Source organism: Centruroides vittatus, unplaced genomic scaffold (genome assembly GCF_030686945.1).
Source record: "Centruroides vittatus isolate TY-2023 unplaced genomic scaffold, ASM3068694v2 contig_134, whole genome shotgun sequence".
In the NCBI taxonomy this organism is placed as follows: Eukaryota; Metazoa; Arthropoda; class Arachnida; order Scorpiones; family Buthidae; genus Centruroides; species Centruroides vittatus.
This window is the reverse complement of record NW_027120852.1, coordinates 53,744-68,634: the sequence shown is the minus strand read 5'-3', so window position 1 is coordinate 68,634 and position 14,891 is coordinate 53,744. Positions and strand designations below refer to the sequence as shown.

Genomic DNA, 14,891 nt, shown 5'->3' with positions numbered 1-14,891 from the left:
TGGCACTATATTTTTATTAAAGAAAAAGTTACAGAGTAAATGTACAAATCAAGAATAATGATTATGATGCATAATGTAAGAGTCTATTTACTAGTAAACTAAGGAGAAATTTTGATTTATGAATATTTTTCTTTTAAAAGTAGAACTTTATGACACCCTTTTACAGTTGTAAGGATTGCTACTTTTATGTATGCTTTATAAGTTTACTTTTATTCATTTTAGGTATGATATTATACTTAAAACTATTTCTGGATGCATAACCTTACTTTATGACACAAGTTATATGAAATACCATATGTACTTGACAATAACTCACCAAACAATGGTTTATCAGAAACCACATGAATCATAAAAATGGATGTATTGTTGCTTAATAATGTAAATCAAACAGAAATTTTCATTTATTCTTTTTGATGACTGTACTAATTAAAAACAACAAAGTTAAAATACATACGGTGGATGTCACATCAACAATTGTTCTAACTCAAGCGAAAAATTCACACAAAAGGCGTTAAGGAATGTTTTATTTTCCTGCAAGCGCTTTCGACGTAGTAATGTACATTGTCGTCAGGCAGTAATAGAATTGAACAGATTTTGAATGGATTATTGGAACATAACATAACATAACTGGAACATAACATAACTTTAAGAATTAAGAAAATTGAAAACATTAATTTTAAAATCATGTAACATCAATGTGTATGTCCCTTAATTCGCAGAGAAGGTGGGGGTAGATATGAAACTAATGTTGATTTTTAACTGTTTGTATAAACTAGTCCAAATTCCAGGCAATTTGAGGGTGGAGGAGTTGCATGGAGATGCCACTATCTTGCACAGTCTAAGGACTGGACAGTACTCTGTTCTTCTTTTCTGCTTTGTGGCTGCCTCACAGCCTGGATTTTCTGGATATTCAGGCAAAATGCGTTTTTCTTACCCATTGCTTCGCACCCAAGTCTGAGGAGATTCTTATATAATGACAGGGATGCAGCTTCGACCCTGAAAAAATCAGTGTATATTCCATTTCCTTGGAAAACCCGATGTCAGGGCTAAACACCCATTATATAGGCGCAACTATCAGAATGCTGGCCAACTGCATATCTGAGCACCAGCATTCTGTCACGGTGAGGAATTGTGATACCGAACTGTCCAAGTTGGTTGTGCAACACCACCACACCCCGCTTTGGAATCGGGTAGCGATACTCAGGCACTGTGAGGAAAAGTGCCTGGTGTACATTTGGGAGGCTCTCTTCACCACGCTGCTCCATGCAACTCCATCACCCTCAAATTGTCCAGAATTTGGATTAGTTTATACCGGTGATTCTCAGCCACTGTGTCATGGCACTTTAGTGTGCTGCCACTGCGAATACCTGTACATATGACATCAGACAAGTAGTTCAATTGGTTCTACTTTCCTAGGGCATGTTTGGAAATTGTAACCGGCGTTACCGGTAACTGCTGGTAGTTACCAAGGCATTTAGAAAATGTTACCTAAATAATCAACTGCATTTAAAAATCACTGTTATGATGTCACTGATTGTCCTGCTGTACTTACCAAAGTAACTGTGTGTCAGCCAAATTTTTAAATTATATAAAAGTGTACTGTGATGAAAAAAGGTTCAGAATCACTGGTTTATACAAACGGTTAAAACATCAACATTAGCTACGTATCTACCCCCACCTTCTCTGCGAATTAAGGCACATGCCTGTTGATATTACATGATTTTCAAATTAATGTTTTAAATTTTCTTAATTCTTAAAGTTATGTTATGTTCCAAACGACTAATGTTGTTATCATTTCAATTTAAAAATCCATTCAAAATCTGTTCAATTTTATTACTGCCTGAGGATGACGTGCATTACTATGTCGAAAGTGCTTGCAGGAAAATAAAACGTTCCTTAATGTCTTTTGTATGAATTTTTCTGTTGAGTTATAATAAAGTTTTTAACAATATCTATACTTTTTAATTGTAAAAATTTTTCATAACTTCAATACCTAGAAGCACTTACCTTAAAGAGAGGTTTTGATTATATTTTTGAAGTGTTATCATAGAAAGAATAAATTAAAAGTCTTGTATATTTTTCTGTATTTTTAAATTTTAAAATGACTGTAAATTTTTATTGATTTTAGATTGACGACGTCGGTTAGAATGAATGCCGAATATGCTGACGAAAATAAGAACAGTTCTGAGTTATTTCAAGTCAATTCGTCATCGGGTATAATAATGTTAAAACAGTTTATCTATGTATTTGTCAAGTAACGAGTCACAGATATTATTTAAAATTTTATAAATAATTTGTTGCATGTACAAGAATCAGATTTTATTTTTACTTCTTTTAATTAGATTCCGAAGCGAGCAGTGTCTGTACAGCTTTAGAAAATTATAATTCTGGTTCGTCCGGTAATATCTGTAGTAATTTTTTCTTAAGAAGTGCGGAAAAAAGCACAAACAAAGAGGATAATGCCGACCCAAATACTAATCTTTCGTACAAGCAAGCCGAATTGCTTCGCAACATAAAAAATGAAGAAAACGAAGATAATGCCAACGTGTCTTTCGGGTCGACTGAAAACAAGGACGACGCGTCCAAACAAATTATCGACGACTTGATCAACATAAATCATGCACTGAAACTACATCTCGAGTTAAGTGTGTTCGATATGGATGAGGAATTCAAGGTTGCTGCTGAGGTATGCAAATTAAAATTTAAATTGTTGTTTTATGAAACACTATTAAATGACTCAGTAGTTGATACTTTATATTATATTCTTTGTATAACTTAGCAAATTTTACTAGTGATAAATACTGACATTTTGTAATTAGTTTTATAGTGTTGTGCAAATGAATTTATGATTGAAATTTCGTAACTCAGAAAACTTAAGACAAACTATAACTGGATAAGCATGATGAATTTACCCAGACAGATAATGGGGTGAAAATTAGTGTAAAAGTAGGTATCAACAATTACTGCCCAATATTGGACCAAATTTTTCACAAATTTTGAGGTTATGTATGAAAATGCAATTTTTAAACTTTTAAAAATATTAAACTACAAAGTAAAAAATGTTATAACTGGTTAAAATGAGGCATACAAGATGGTGTATATTAGAAAATTTTTTGGTGCAAAATTCAAATGATAAGAATAAAAGTATTTTTCAAAAATGATTTCACTGGTTTAGAACAGGGTGACAATTTCAAGTTTTTAGGAGTCTTTATATTATCCTGTATTGGGTTGGCAATCTATGGCATGCATGCTAAATGTGGCATGTGGTATGATTTCCAATGGCACTCTAACTGAATAGAAATGTAGTAAAAATTATGTTTTAATTATTAATTACACATTTAAATGGAAGCCATAGTTCATTGTAGGTCATGGTACATTAAAAACGAATCTCTTGCTTGTATATTTATATTACAACACATGCATTTACGCTTCGTGTTGCCATCTACGTGTTGTGCATACATTTCACACATAAAAACATATTTCAATTAACAACTTAACTTCAAAATTATATATTTTGGTCTTATAACAGGATCAATTTTGATAATATATATAACAAAATTGGTAGAATTGTGTCTACACCCGGAATAACACTACAACTTAAGTTTGGCACAACACTACTTCACTTTACTTTACTTAAAGGAGGTAGAGAGCTGTCTGACCTTTATGTCAGACTTTTGCCCTAAAGAAACAGAAAGAAGAAATTAGCAAAGAGAAGAAGTTAGGTGGAAAAGGAAGTAAGGAAGATAGGAAAGTGTGAAGAATAAGAGCAACTGTGGGGCCCCATGGGACCCCACAGGCTTTTGCATCGCTTAAGATAACCACTAGAAAAAAAGTATACACAACACTACTGAAAGGTTATTGACCCCTGCTCTGTGTTACACTACAAAAAAATGGATTTCTAAGAAGGAATCTGTCTTACTCTTTGCCGTTGATGGAGCATTGGTGCTTTGTGCTAGGGCATAAGATTTCAGAATCTTTGTATGACGTGGGCATTGGATCTGTATCTGTGCACCTGCCTATTCAACTTGGCTTATCAAACCAAGTCAAAGGTCAAGGCAAGCCAAGGCCAAAGATCCAAGACAAGGTTTACTAAGTTTTTATATCTGAAAGCTATCTCTGAACGGGCAGTAATTGAGCTGCAAACCATCATAGTGGCATGCAGACTCTCGTGACAATACAGGACAGAGTATTTGTACCACTAGATGATCTGTAGTGGGTTCTCGTAAGTCTGAAGGAATTGATTTGAAGACTCAGACTTTCCCCCAAAGGTGATGGCCAGAGACTATCCATACAGCCACAAGAAATGGATATTCTGTTAATATTAAATAGAAGTTTCTAATGTGAGATATAGAGTAAAGGTTTCAGTAGTACAGGTGATATAAATGCCACTCCCTATTTGTGTCTATTTTTTGAGCAGAGGCAACTATGGTGATTTTTCTCAGTAAAATAGTGTGAAAAAAAGCAATTATTGTTATAAATAGAGAAATATTTTCCAATTCTAGAAAACTTGGTAATTTTTTACTATTCAGAATGCATTTTCATTCAACCTTTAGAAGTCAGTTTACTCAGACAGCCAGTTTTTGCTTCAGACTTTGAACAATGGGTACCACAGAGACCATCTGGTACCAAGGGTGAAGCATAAACAAGTTCTATGCCCTGCAGTGGGTTTGAGGTCCATTTGAATCTTGGGCAATAACCATGCAGATCACTTGGCTAAAGAGCAGTTGGGTTATGACAGACAGACAACCCAGTTATTGGCCATGTCAAAGGTACTCTCTACTGTAATGATCAATGACAAACTGTCAGGAAAAGTGGACTAACTATTGCAGTTTTAGTAATATTCAACCTATGTTTACATGCCTGGCCAAGTTTCTGTAAGTGGTTAATGATGCAGGTCCTGACAGGTCCAGGAAAATTTCCTATTTCAAGTCCAAATTTCAGCAAGGGGATGGCTGCTCATGTGGGAATGTGTGGCATAATGTACTCGACTGTTCTCTTAAGATAGACTTTTGCAGAAGGACCAGACAACTCGGTTGTAGCCCTCTAAGTATTTTGAATTCTTGAACAAGTACAGGGAACCTGGAGACTTTAAAGGAGTTGATTGTACTGTTTGGTCTCTTAGGCCTCTAGCTTGTGGACCATCCAAATAGGTTGGAATCTCACTGTTTGTTATGACTATTGTCAAACTTTAGAACAATACAATGTTAGACTACTCTAAATATCATACAACTGCATACAATGTAGGTAAGTTGTTAGAGTTAGAGTGAGCAAGGTAAGGATGACCCGGATTCATATTTGGGCTCGAGTCCACTTAAGAGTATTCTTGGTCTGACTTGGTTCTGATGGTCCCACTCAGGGCCGGATTATTGAATAGGCAAAGTAGACAAATGTCTAGGGCCCATAATTCAGAGGGGCCCGGCTTCAGTGCAAAAGATTTCTCCGTTTCAAAACGAGTTAAAAATTATCTAAGAAATTCGATAGGACAAAAAAGGCTGTATTTGACAATTCCTACTAAGCTTCGCTCGACTAGCCATTACCTAAAAAAAAGAAAAGAAAAGGTCAACAGTCACCCGTGCGTCAGAAGTAATGTACGCTACGGGATCTCTCGCACCATCTAGAAATATTCCTAGGGCTGCCTCTCGTGGTAGTACTGATGTACTGATGTATGGTTATGATTTATTTTCTAAATCTAAACTTATACGTCGCGACATCGCATATTCGATATAGCGTTCAAGTTGCTCGAGTGCGAAGATATTACAATTCAATAGTGTTTTATAAAAGAGTTAAAAAGAGTGACACTACGATGTGACTTGGGGTGACACTACGATATCCGCACCGGGTGTCACCCATGCTAGCTATGCTAATATCACATTATATAAGATTTGTTTAGAAGCAACTTATTTAAATGGGGCCCCAATTTAAATTTTGTCTAGGGCCCGCTAGATGCTTAATCCGGCGCTGGTCCCACTGGCATTTGGGAACTCACCTGATAATGATTACATTACTCTGTAGGAAATGATAAACTGTAGTGCCATTTGGTTTAGCAGAGTAACTTTCACAGAGAGAGCATATTAGGCACAGTGTTGCCAAACTCCTTGTTTCTACTTTCATATTTTTTAATCCTAGTTCTTGTGAGTTCTGCTTTTGTTCGATCAATAAATATATGCAATCCAGCCTTTGTCATCTGACATACAATGAAAAATTGTTCATCATCTGTCACTTGTTATCATTGTGATCATTGCAGGTTGGCACTTACAGGTGAACACAGGGAACAACTTTATGATCTCTATCACTCATAATAAATTGTGTAGGTCTGAGTTCGATTCTTGATTCCAAGTGACCAGCTGGAAAACAGCAGGATTTGAAAGGCATCAGTGCGTCTATGAAAAATACTTTATTAACTTGCATGATATTGTAATTGAAATCATATTCTTGTCTTCAGCATAAATAATGTAGATTTTTAATAAAGTGTTTCTTTTCTCTTTTAGGTTTTTATGATGATGCATAATTCGATGACAACAATTACGGGATTATTAGTACTGTCTTCCAAAAAAATATATTTCTTGAAGCTGGGAGAGAACTTTAGGTAACGATTAAAAATTTATTACGTAACATTGAATTATTAATTAAAGCTTTACTAATACGTAATATAATATTCCTCATTTAGAGACGAACCCAAAAATTGTGTCACCGTGATGGAAAAGAAAAATCTGAATCAACTAAACTCGGTGAATATACTTTTGGGAAATCAAGGTTTCACACTGAACTGGAACACAGAGAAATATCACACCTGTCTCTTTAAGGATGCCGATCACTGCAATTGTTTTGTGACGTACTTTACAGGTAATTAATATTTAACAATCGAACAAACATAGAACTCGTTCAAAATTGTAGAAGTAGAACAGCTCGACGGGAGTTTGGTAACATGCAAATCGGACTCGTCGAGATCGTAAATTGGCCACTTACAGCTCACAGTTGTAAAGTTTGACTTAGTATTACTTCTCACGTGTTCATATTCTGCGAAAGAATAAAAAAATAATAATATGGCTGTTTTATTTTTGTGTATGAACTGAAAATACATATAAAAGTAATTAGTTTTGATTTGATTTGTGTGACCAAGTCAAATTATACTGTTTGATCGAACTAATATTAAAAATTTGCGACGAGATGCACAGTGACACAACTATGGTAAATCTTAAAGGACTAGAACAATGGAACAATGATTACATTACTCTGTAGGAAATGGTAGAAACTGTAGTGCCATTTGGTGGAGCAGAGTAACTTTCACAGAGATAGCATATTAGGCACAGTGTTGCCAAACTCCTTGTTGCTACTTTCATAAAGTACTCAAAATTTTTAATTTCAGCAAATGTGGAAGCAGCTTGAGTAAATGTGTAAACAAGGTTCAGTTTTTGTTTAATGTTAATATTGAATTTATTAAATTAGATGAAATTACTATCTGATATCTAAATTAATTAATTAAAATAAAGTTTAAGTAAATAATTAAAAGATATCAATTTTACACTTTAATAAAGATTTCATAGAAGAGAGCAAGTGCGCGTGTCCAACGTTCCGTTCTTCTGCGGAAACAAATTTGCAGCAAGTGGTTCGAGAAGTCTTCCTGGCGGGACTCGGCGACAAAAAGTATCCGCCGGACGACACGGACCTGGAAGTTTTGATGTTTCTTTTGATCGAGAGTTGCTCCGTAGAGAAAGGTGAGAACTAATATTTTTAAGTTGCATTTTAATAAGTATAGTGTATTGTTTTTGTTTTATTGAAAAAACAATAATAATGACTGGATGTTGGTTATTCATAGAGTTTGAAATTAATTGTACGTATGCTACTCTATTCTAGCTTAATTGAATTTTTTTCGTGCTTGTCTTTCATGCTTAAAAGTTTTAGCGACTCTGCCATTTTGTAAAATTGCTCAATCACCGGGATGATTGTTATTGGATTTGCATCATCAATTTTGCTTCCAGACACACACACCTATATCAATATATAAACTTGCATTCACACTCTTTCTACATTCATTCACTGGCTCACTCGTTCTTGAATTTGTATTTTCTCTAGAACTTGGTGCATTCCAAACAGTTTTTGAAATATCTTGAATATTGCTTGTTTTATAATTTGTAATGATGAAAAAAAAAAATTAAATTTTATTTATTTACAAAGAAATTGAACTTTAAAATTCTTTAGAATATAGATTATAAATGAAAATATGTATAATATTAAGAAGATAAAATGCAGAAGTCAATATTTTATTATTATTTTTTTAACTTTTTCTCTAAGGGCACTAAGTAAATTTTTTCCCATCCGCCATTTTATCGATTACAGAAAAGTCTACATTCTCTACAACGACAGGTAGCTCGACATATTTTGGCCGAACGACCCACAAAACTTTCGGGTTCCAACCCGCCACCCTGCGATCCGACGTTTTCGGTGCCTCCGTCGTTCGGTTGCCCGTGTTTTAATTAATACCGTTACATTGGGCGATCGATCGAAAAGTTTACTCGCGAGAAATAAAATTGGCAATGTCGTAAACTGGCCGTATTTGCTAATGTCCAGATATACATTGTGAGAAACATTTAAACCTTAAATAATTATTTATCGTGGACTCGAGGAATAGCATTTGAGACTTTAGATCGGTCGTTCCCAACGTTTTCGGACTCGCGACCCGCTGGAAAAATCACGTAAAGTTTGTGGCACACTTCATTATTAGATATTACAAAATTACTTTCAGTATGTAATTAATTGTATTACTACCAATATTAAACCTAGGCTGTCATTCTTTTTTTTTCGATATTTTATCACGTTTTTATTTTTTAAGCCAAGACTTCTTTTAATCATCTACTTTATTTACTGCTTCAGCCAGTGTTTAAAATAAGAATTTTTTTCTTTTATATTGTTTTTACTTGGGGATTTTGGCTATACGGACACTTACATAAGTTTATTTTCTATTTGTTCACAATTGAAGTCAATGACAATCTCTGTAGTTATCCTGCCATTAAGCAATAACATCTGAGTAATAATTAACTATATATAATAATAATAATAATAATAATAATAAATGTAAGTAATTTATTGGAAATTCATTTTAAGTTGTAAGTGTGGAGACTGGTTGATAACTGTTGAACTAAATAAGTGGCACGTGATGAGCCAGTGGGACCTATTCAATTATTGGCAAGTAAACTTTTCATTCGATGCTCTGCATATCAGCGAACATTTCAAGTAACAACATTGTTTGAATTTAATAAAAAACAATAATACTAAGTACTGTATGTAAAAGACATAGTAATGTGCGTTAGAAGGTAAAATAATCCTATAAATTTACTAATTAAAGTACTAGAGTTATTACTTAGTAATCTAAGCCATTTCGAAAAACAGTCAGTCGGTGTGTAGTTAAAATGAAACCAACGGAAACGTAACGAAATTACATTGAAACGAAGACCCGAAAATAACGTACGAAAGAAGCTTAAGCCCTTAAATTAAATAAGAATTACCCGCGAATTTTGTATGGCTAGTTGAATGAAGGATTCGCCGTCTCCAGTAATATGTAAATATGCATTCTATCGTGAATACGCACGTGTATTTAATGGACTTTGGGATTATTGAAACAATAGGTTTTTGCGAAAAATGTCCAAAATAAATTAAATGCCAAACAGATTTCTACCATAAAAATAAATAAGTTCTCTCTTCGTTGACAACGCGTACGATGTCCGAATGACCCGGAACGATGGCAATAAGCGAACAAGGGCAAATGGGTAATCGATAAGGTTTTACTGTAGTAATTTTAGATTTGATTAAGTAACACGAAATCTTAGTTGGTTTGGTATTGAATTTCAACGAAGATTTTTTAGAAATTTGTTGACCAGAATGCCGTTTAGTAAGGTATCAAATTTCTGGTTGAGATTTGGATTCAAATCCGAGCCATATTCCATAATTTATTACTCTGTTGCAAGTTTAAAAATCATAAATAATACTTTTTATTAATATAATACATATATTTTATAATATAATTTTTCATACTCGTACGTGACAGTTTTCTACCAGTTTATTCGTTAGCCCACTTAACAATTTTCGATTTTGGCGTCCCATCGTCTGTGTCCTCTGCCCTGTAGTAGGCTATATCGAATCATTGTTCTGTGTCTTACGTATAGATCCATCCAAAATGGCAGAATTTTGGTTGGCCGCGCAGCAAAAACGTTGGGAGAAACGACGGTGATGACCATACATCCGGTATTTGGCTGTCTATAAACGTAATAGTATATTATACGTAAATAGTGTCTGTTTACAGATGGCAGTCATCCGGTGGCCATCGTTGCCAGTTCCACAGAAATCTGCTTAACGCAAATCCTGTTTGCCAAGTGGACCAAGTCGACCAAATCCTTTTGTCCGGTGGAACGTTACAGACCAGTGGCCAAGCAGAAAATCATAAATATCGTTTCTCTGGTAAGCGAGTTGGCAACTGGGCGAGACCCGTAGAGTCCGAGTGGTTCACTTTCCTTTCTTTCTTCGCAGCATCTGTGTTTGGATACGTGCAAAGTAGGTCTTCATTTCCTGGACGAAGACGCCAACGACGAGTTCTGTTGGTCGCTCAGGACCAAAACTCGAACCACCCTTTATTCCCTCTTCAACACCGTCAAGGAATTGTGGGAGAAACAATTCGGAATCGAACTGATATGCACCGAAGATTGTAAATACAATTCGGAAACGACGAAGGAAGAAGCGGCGACGAAATTTGTATTATAAAATGTTGTATTAAATACACGGAAGTAATTTAATAATCACTATAACAGGGATTGTAACCCGCTACAAATAAAGTTTCCTCCTTTTGTACTTAGAAATGACTTTATCTTCTACCCACAACCGGACGAAGTATTGTAATTTTCACCTTTCGCAAGTTTTGTCTACTTTATTTATTTATTTTTTTATAAATACTGGGAAGCGAGAAGGGCTGTACAAATGTCTTAAATTTACCACCGTCTACGGTCTTAATAGACGTAAGAACCTCGGATACCTTTGAGACAGAGGGACTATTATCTGGTGTTCGTGTTTTACAAAACACGCGTAATCGACTGTACGGTAAAATACTAACAACACGCTATATTTTATATTAATTAGTGTTATATTTTATAACTAGCGGATAAGCCCGGCATTGCTCGGGCAAAAAATAACAACAAAGATTAAGATTATTAGATTCTTTCGTACTTCTAACCCTTCTATTATATTATACTAGCTGACCCGGCCACACGTTGTTGTGGCTCAAAATGTATCTATTATAAATGTATAACACTTCCCCCGTGGGGGGAATTTCAAAAAATCCCTTCTTAGTGTACATTCTCTTGACATACCTATTAAAACGCAATCAAAACCGCGTGCAAAATAGTATAAATAGAAGCCGAGTTCTTCACAGTAAGCCTTAATCCCGTCCCTTTCCCCGCTGGGGAATATCGAAAAATCCCTTTTTAGTGTATATTCTGTTGACGTAGCCTATTAAAACGCAATTAAAAACGCAAAAAACCGCATGCAAAATAGTATAAATAGAAGCCGAGTTCTTCACGGTAAGCCTTAATCATGTCCCTCTCTCCCCAGTGGGGGGAATTTCGACATGTGTATTATATAAAAACACGTGCGTATTCGAATGCAACGTGGTGTCAAAATTTCAAAGGAATCGGTAGGAACAAACGAACGTTATATTTTATTTATATAGATAGATGGAAATGATCTGCTTTAGTCAATTCTCACAGCAAAACATAATGCCTCACAGAAAAGCAAACTTAGGTCGTCGGAAGTTAGCGCCATCTGTTGGACATAAAAGCCTTAATCCATATATAAATATATTTTTGAAAGGGGGGAAATGGTGGTCTTCACATATGCCAGAAACCTTCGCGGGAATGTATTAAACAACTTTCCAAAGTTTCGTGGCAATCGGATAAATGGTATGGTAATGCATGAAGGACAGACAACAGACACATTCGTTTTTATATATATAGATTACAGTATTTTATTTAAATTTACAATGGTTATCTTTCGTAAGAGTTTATCGAACCGAGTGACCAATCTAACACATTTTAAAAATCCTTTAAATTGGGTACAGTAGAAGAATAAAGAATTTTTAAAATGTGCTAACCTTAACGTCCGAAAGACTTCGTATGACTCGTTTAAATAAAGAAAATCTTGTAAAAATGCTAGAATTATTGCTTTTATACGATAATAGTGTTTAAATTTTGGCAACGGATTGTATAAACTACGTGGGAAGTACGTTTTCGTAAATATCGCGTTTATATAAAAATTACCGGGCTGCAATTTGAACAAATTTTGACTTATAAATTCCGACTGTCGTCTGTTCTTCCTCGACAAAGGAGTTAGAGAAACAAAAGTCAAGACCAGATGTGGAAAGCTTAGGAGCGGGAGGCCCGGACTAACTATATACGAACTTCCGGTTTGGGGGGAAGTCACGTTACTTCCATTTAAAATTATAACCCGAACGAAGCTAGATGACCGGCACTAGAAAAACTACGAAGTACAGGAACGGGACACCACTAAAGGAACCGAGAAGATTGTGACGATGCGAATAAATAATCGCCGGTTACAATTAGTTGGGTTTATTTGGTTACGGCAACGCGACACGTAAGCGAACTGCCCGAGGGATGCATCCCAAGAAGATTTTTATGGGAAAGTGCACCCTATTTAGCTGTTATAAGAGTGTGAATTCGGCTCACCGCCGAGATTTGTAGCAATTGGTCGAACGGTGTAGGAAACAAACATCCTCATTTATATAGATAATACACAGCACTACATTATATTTCGTATTAATACAGTTAGAATCGTAAATGCATGGGCGTGCGAATATGAACGCGAATCGAACTTATCCCCAGATGATAATTTTCCCTTTTTGTCTTTATAATTCTTGCCGAATTTTCTCATCGATTTATGTTAAGTTAGTTGCGCGTAACTTTACATACAAAATCTAATTCGATTAACACTAGTTTTAAGGCATAAGAACCGTGAAAACGAAGTTTTAATGCATTTATTTTTGAAAAACAATTACAACATCCTATTATCGCCAAAAAACCGAGAAGAGAAATTTGCATAATTCCGAGAGAGAGATCCGTCAGTCGTTTATCCATTAATCAAGCAATATTTAGCAGTTTCAACAAATTTCTCGATTTCTTCCTTTCCCGGTGGATCCTTCGCACTTTCCTAATTAAAATAACGACGAATTAAACATTGTATGAAAAAATAAAAGAATAAAATTCGTAAATACAATTTGTCTTACGCTTTCTGTCAAAAAGCATATCTTCACCTAAAATTGGATGGAAAAACGCATTAAAAAGATGTCGTAAAACAATGCATTAATTTTTATCTCCAGTTAATATTTCGGTAGAAGATGGAGAGCGATGGTGCAGCAATTACGGCAGAAAATTGCAACGCGTAAAATCAATGATTTACTTAAAGCGCCTGTAAAATAGAACTTTAGTAAATGACTTACTTCGTCTTTTTCCACTGCGGAAAAGTCGCAAAGAAGTTTCAAGACGGCTTCGGATCTACTGTCGATTTCGTGCGCTAGTTTCAAACAACTGTGGATCACGTCGGCCATCTAAAATAATTAAACTGCTAGAGGAACATCCGCGTATTTCCTTCTGTAGAAATCACTCGTGTGTACTTACTTTCGTGAACATTTCTGGAAGGCCATTAATGGTACACTCGATGAATCGAAGGGCGTAGTTTTCCGGAACGGCTGAAACGAAGTTAAAAATTGAAATTAATTGCGTATTATTTTGCGGAAGAAACAAATAATAATCTTACAGCATAGAGCGCGTATGTATTCTTCTTCGTGGAATGCTCGAACCTCCCAAGACAAAGCCAAAAAAAATAATATTGCCAGTGTCTTCATGATGCTCCTGGCTTCGATTCCGCTTCCAAACTAAACTTTAAAGCCTGTCGTTCGGAAATATAAATTCCTCCTCCTACATATAAGTCTTTTTTTTTAATAGGAAACACGACGTAATTAACGATTTCCTCTTCCTAATCTTAAAAAAATATACCCAGGAAATATATCCCGTATAATTATTTCAAACATAAGCGTCGAAAATTCTATCAAAAAGTATTTATAAATAATTTTAATCTATTAGCATTTAATCCCTTTTTAAAATAATATATAGTATAAATATACTTTTAGCTTTATATTTAAAAGATGTTTGCCTAACCGATCGGGGCTTTAACGCCGAGGGGCCGAAATGCATATTAGTTGTGTAAGGCACTAATACTCTCGTGTCACTGAACCCATTTCGAGATTAACGATTAACATTTAAATACGGTATATCCCGTTTCGGGGCCGTCGTAACGCGTAGACCCGATGGACACTTGCCCGAGCGTAGGAGCACCATACTAATCTGTGTACACTAGTGTAAATTGTCTCGAACGATACGAACTCTGTCGATATTGCCACACGGAAACCCACTTTGATATTACCACGTGTTTTCCCTTATAATAACGTATGTATCAATATTACGAGACGGTCGATACGGTCAAGTAGATCGCGTACTACATCGACAATGTCTTCAATTAATTATAGTCCGAGCCCTTTCGAGATACGACGAGTTACACCCCGTATTTCCCCATTCCCTCGACTTTTAAACACCAAAATTAAATGTTATCGGTGCCCCTTTATACAAGTTACCGCGTCAAATTTTGTTCCTTAATCTTTATCCCGTGCCGAGATATTAAACGAAACAGATGCCAACACACACATCTTTGCGATGTTTTCCCGTTATTCTGACGTTTTGGGTTCGGGAGCCGTCAAAACGTGGATATTTACCAGAAACTCGGAGGGTGAAACTTGACACGATTCCATCCTAAAAGAAACTCTTGACAAAGACCCATTT

General features: G+C 35.4%; 2 protein-coding genes across 2 annotated transcripts in view; one reads left to right on the top strand and one right to left on the bottom strand.

Moving 5' to 3' along the window:
* The window catches only part of LOC136990715 (serine/threonine-protein kinase 11-interacting protein), a 58,322-nt gene extending 47,475 nt beyond the window's left edge, over nucleotides 1–10,847 (top strand). Inside the window, exons 19-25 of the mRNA XM_067289131.1 lie at nucleotides 2,129–2,214; nucleotides 2,343–2,686; nucleotides 6,489–6,586; nucleotides 6,668–6,843; nucleotides 7,536–7,715; nucleotides 10,298–10,452; nucleotides 10,522–10,847. Of these exons, the coding sequence (XP_067145232.1) occupies nucleotides 2,129–2,214; nucleotides 2,343–2,686; nucleotides 6,489–6,586; nucleotides 6,668–6,843; nucleotides 7,536–7,715; nucleotides 10,298–10,452; nucleotides 10,522–10,752 (1,270 nt within the window). The 3' untranslated portion in view covers nucleotides 10,753–10,847. The remainder of the gene's footprint in view (nucleotides 1–2,128; nucleotides 2,215–2,342; nucleotides 2,687–6,488; nucleotides 6,587–6,667; nucleotides 6,844–7,535; nucleotides 7,716–10,297; nucleotides 10,453–10,521) is intronic.
* A 2,168-nt stretch (nucleotides 10,848–13,015) lies between these two features.
* On the bottom strand, nucleotides 13,016–13,937 carry LOC136990753 (venom protein 29-like). Its single transcript, XM_067289185.1, has 5 exons — nucleotides 13,813–13,937; nucleotides 13,674–13,744; nucleotides 13,496–13,603; nucleotides 13,283–13,309; nucleotides 13,016–13,206 (listed from the first exon to the last, which is right to left on the bottom strand). The coding sequence occupies exons 1-5, from the start codon at nucleotides 13,898–13,900 to the stop codon at nucleotides 13,126–13,128; spliced, it is 375 nt and encodes a 124-aa protein (XP_067145286.1). The 5' UTR covers nucleotides 13,901–13,937; the 3' UTR covers nucleotides 13,016–13,125.
* Nucleotides 13,938–14,891: the final 954 nt, after the last annotated feature.

Coding starts and splice junctions, on each gene's coding strand:
- LOC136990753 (XM_067289185.1), bottom strand. CDS start 13,900: ATGAAGACACTGGCAATATTATTTTTTTTGGCTTTGTCTTGGGAGGTT. Junction 13,310..13,495: donor CCGCAGTGGAAAAAGACGAA/GTAAGTCATTTA, acceptor ATCCAATTTTAG/GTGAAGATATGCTTTTTGAC. Junction 13,207..13,282: donor TATGCTTTTTGACAGAAAGC/GTAAGACAAATT, acceptor TATTTTAATTAG/GAAAGTGCGAAGGATCCACC.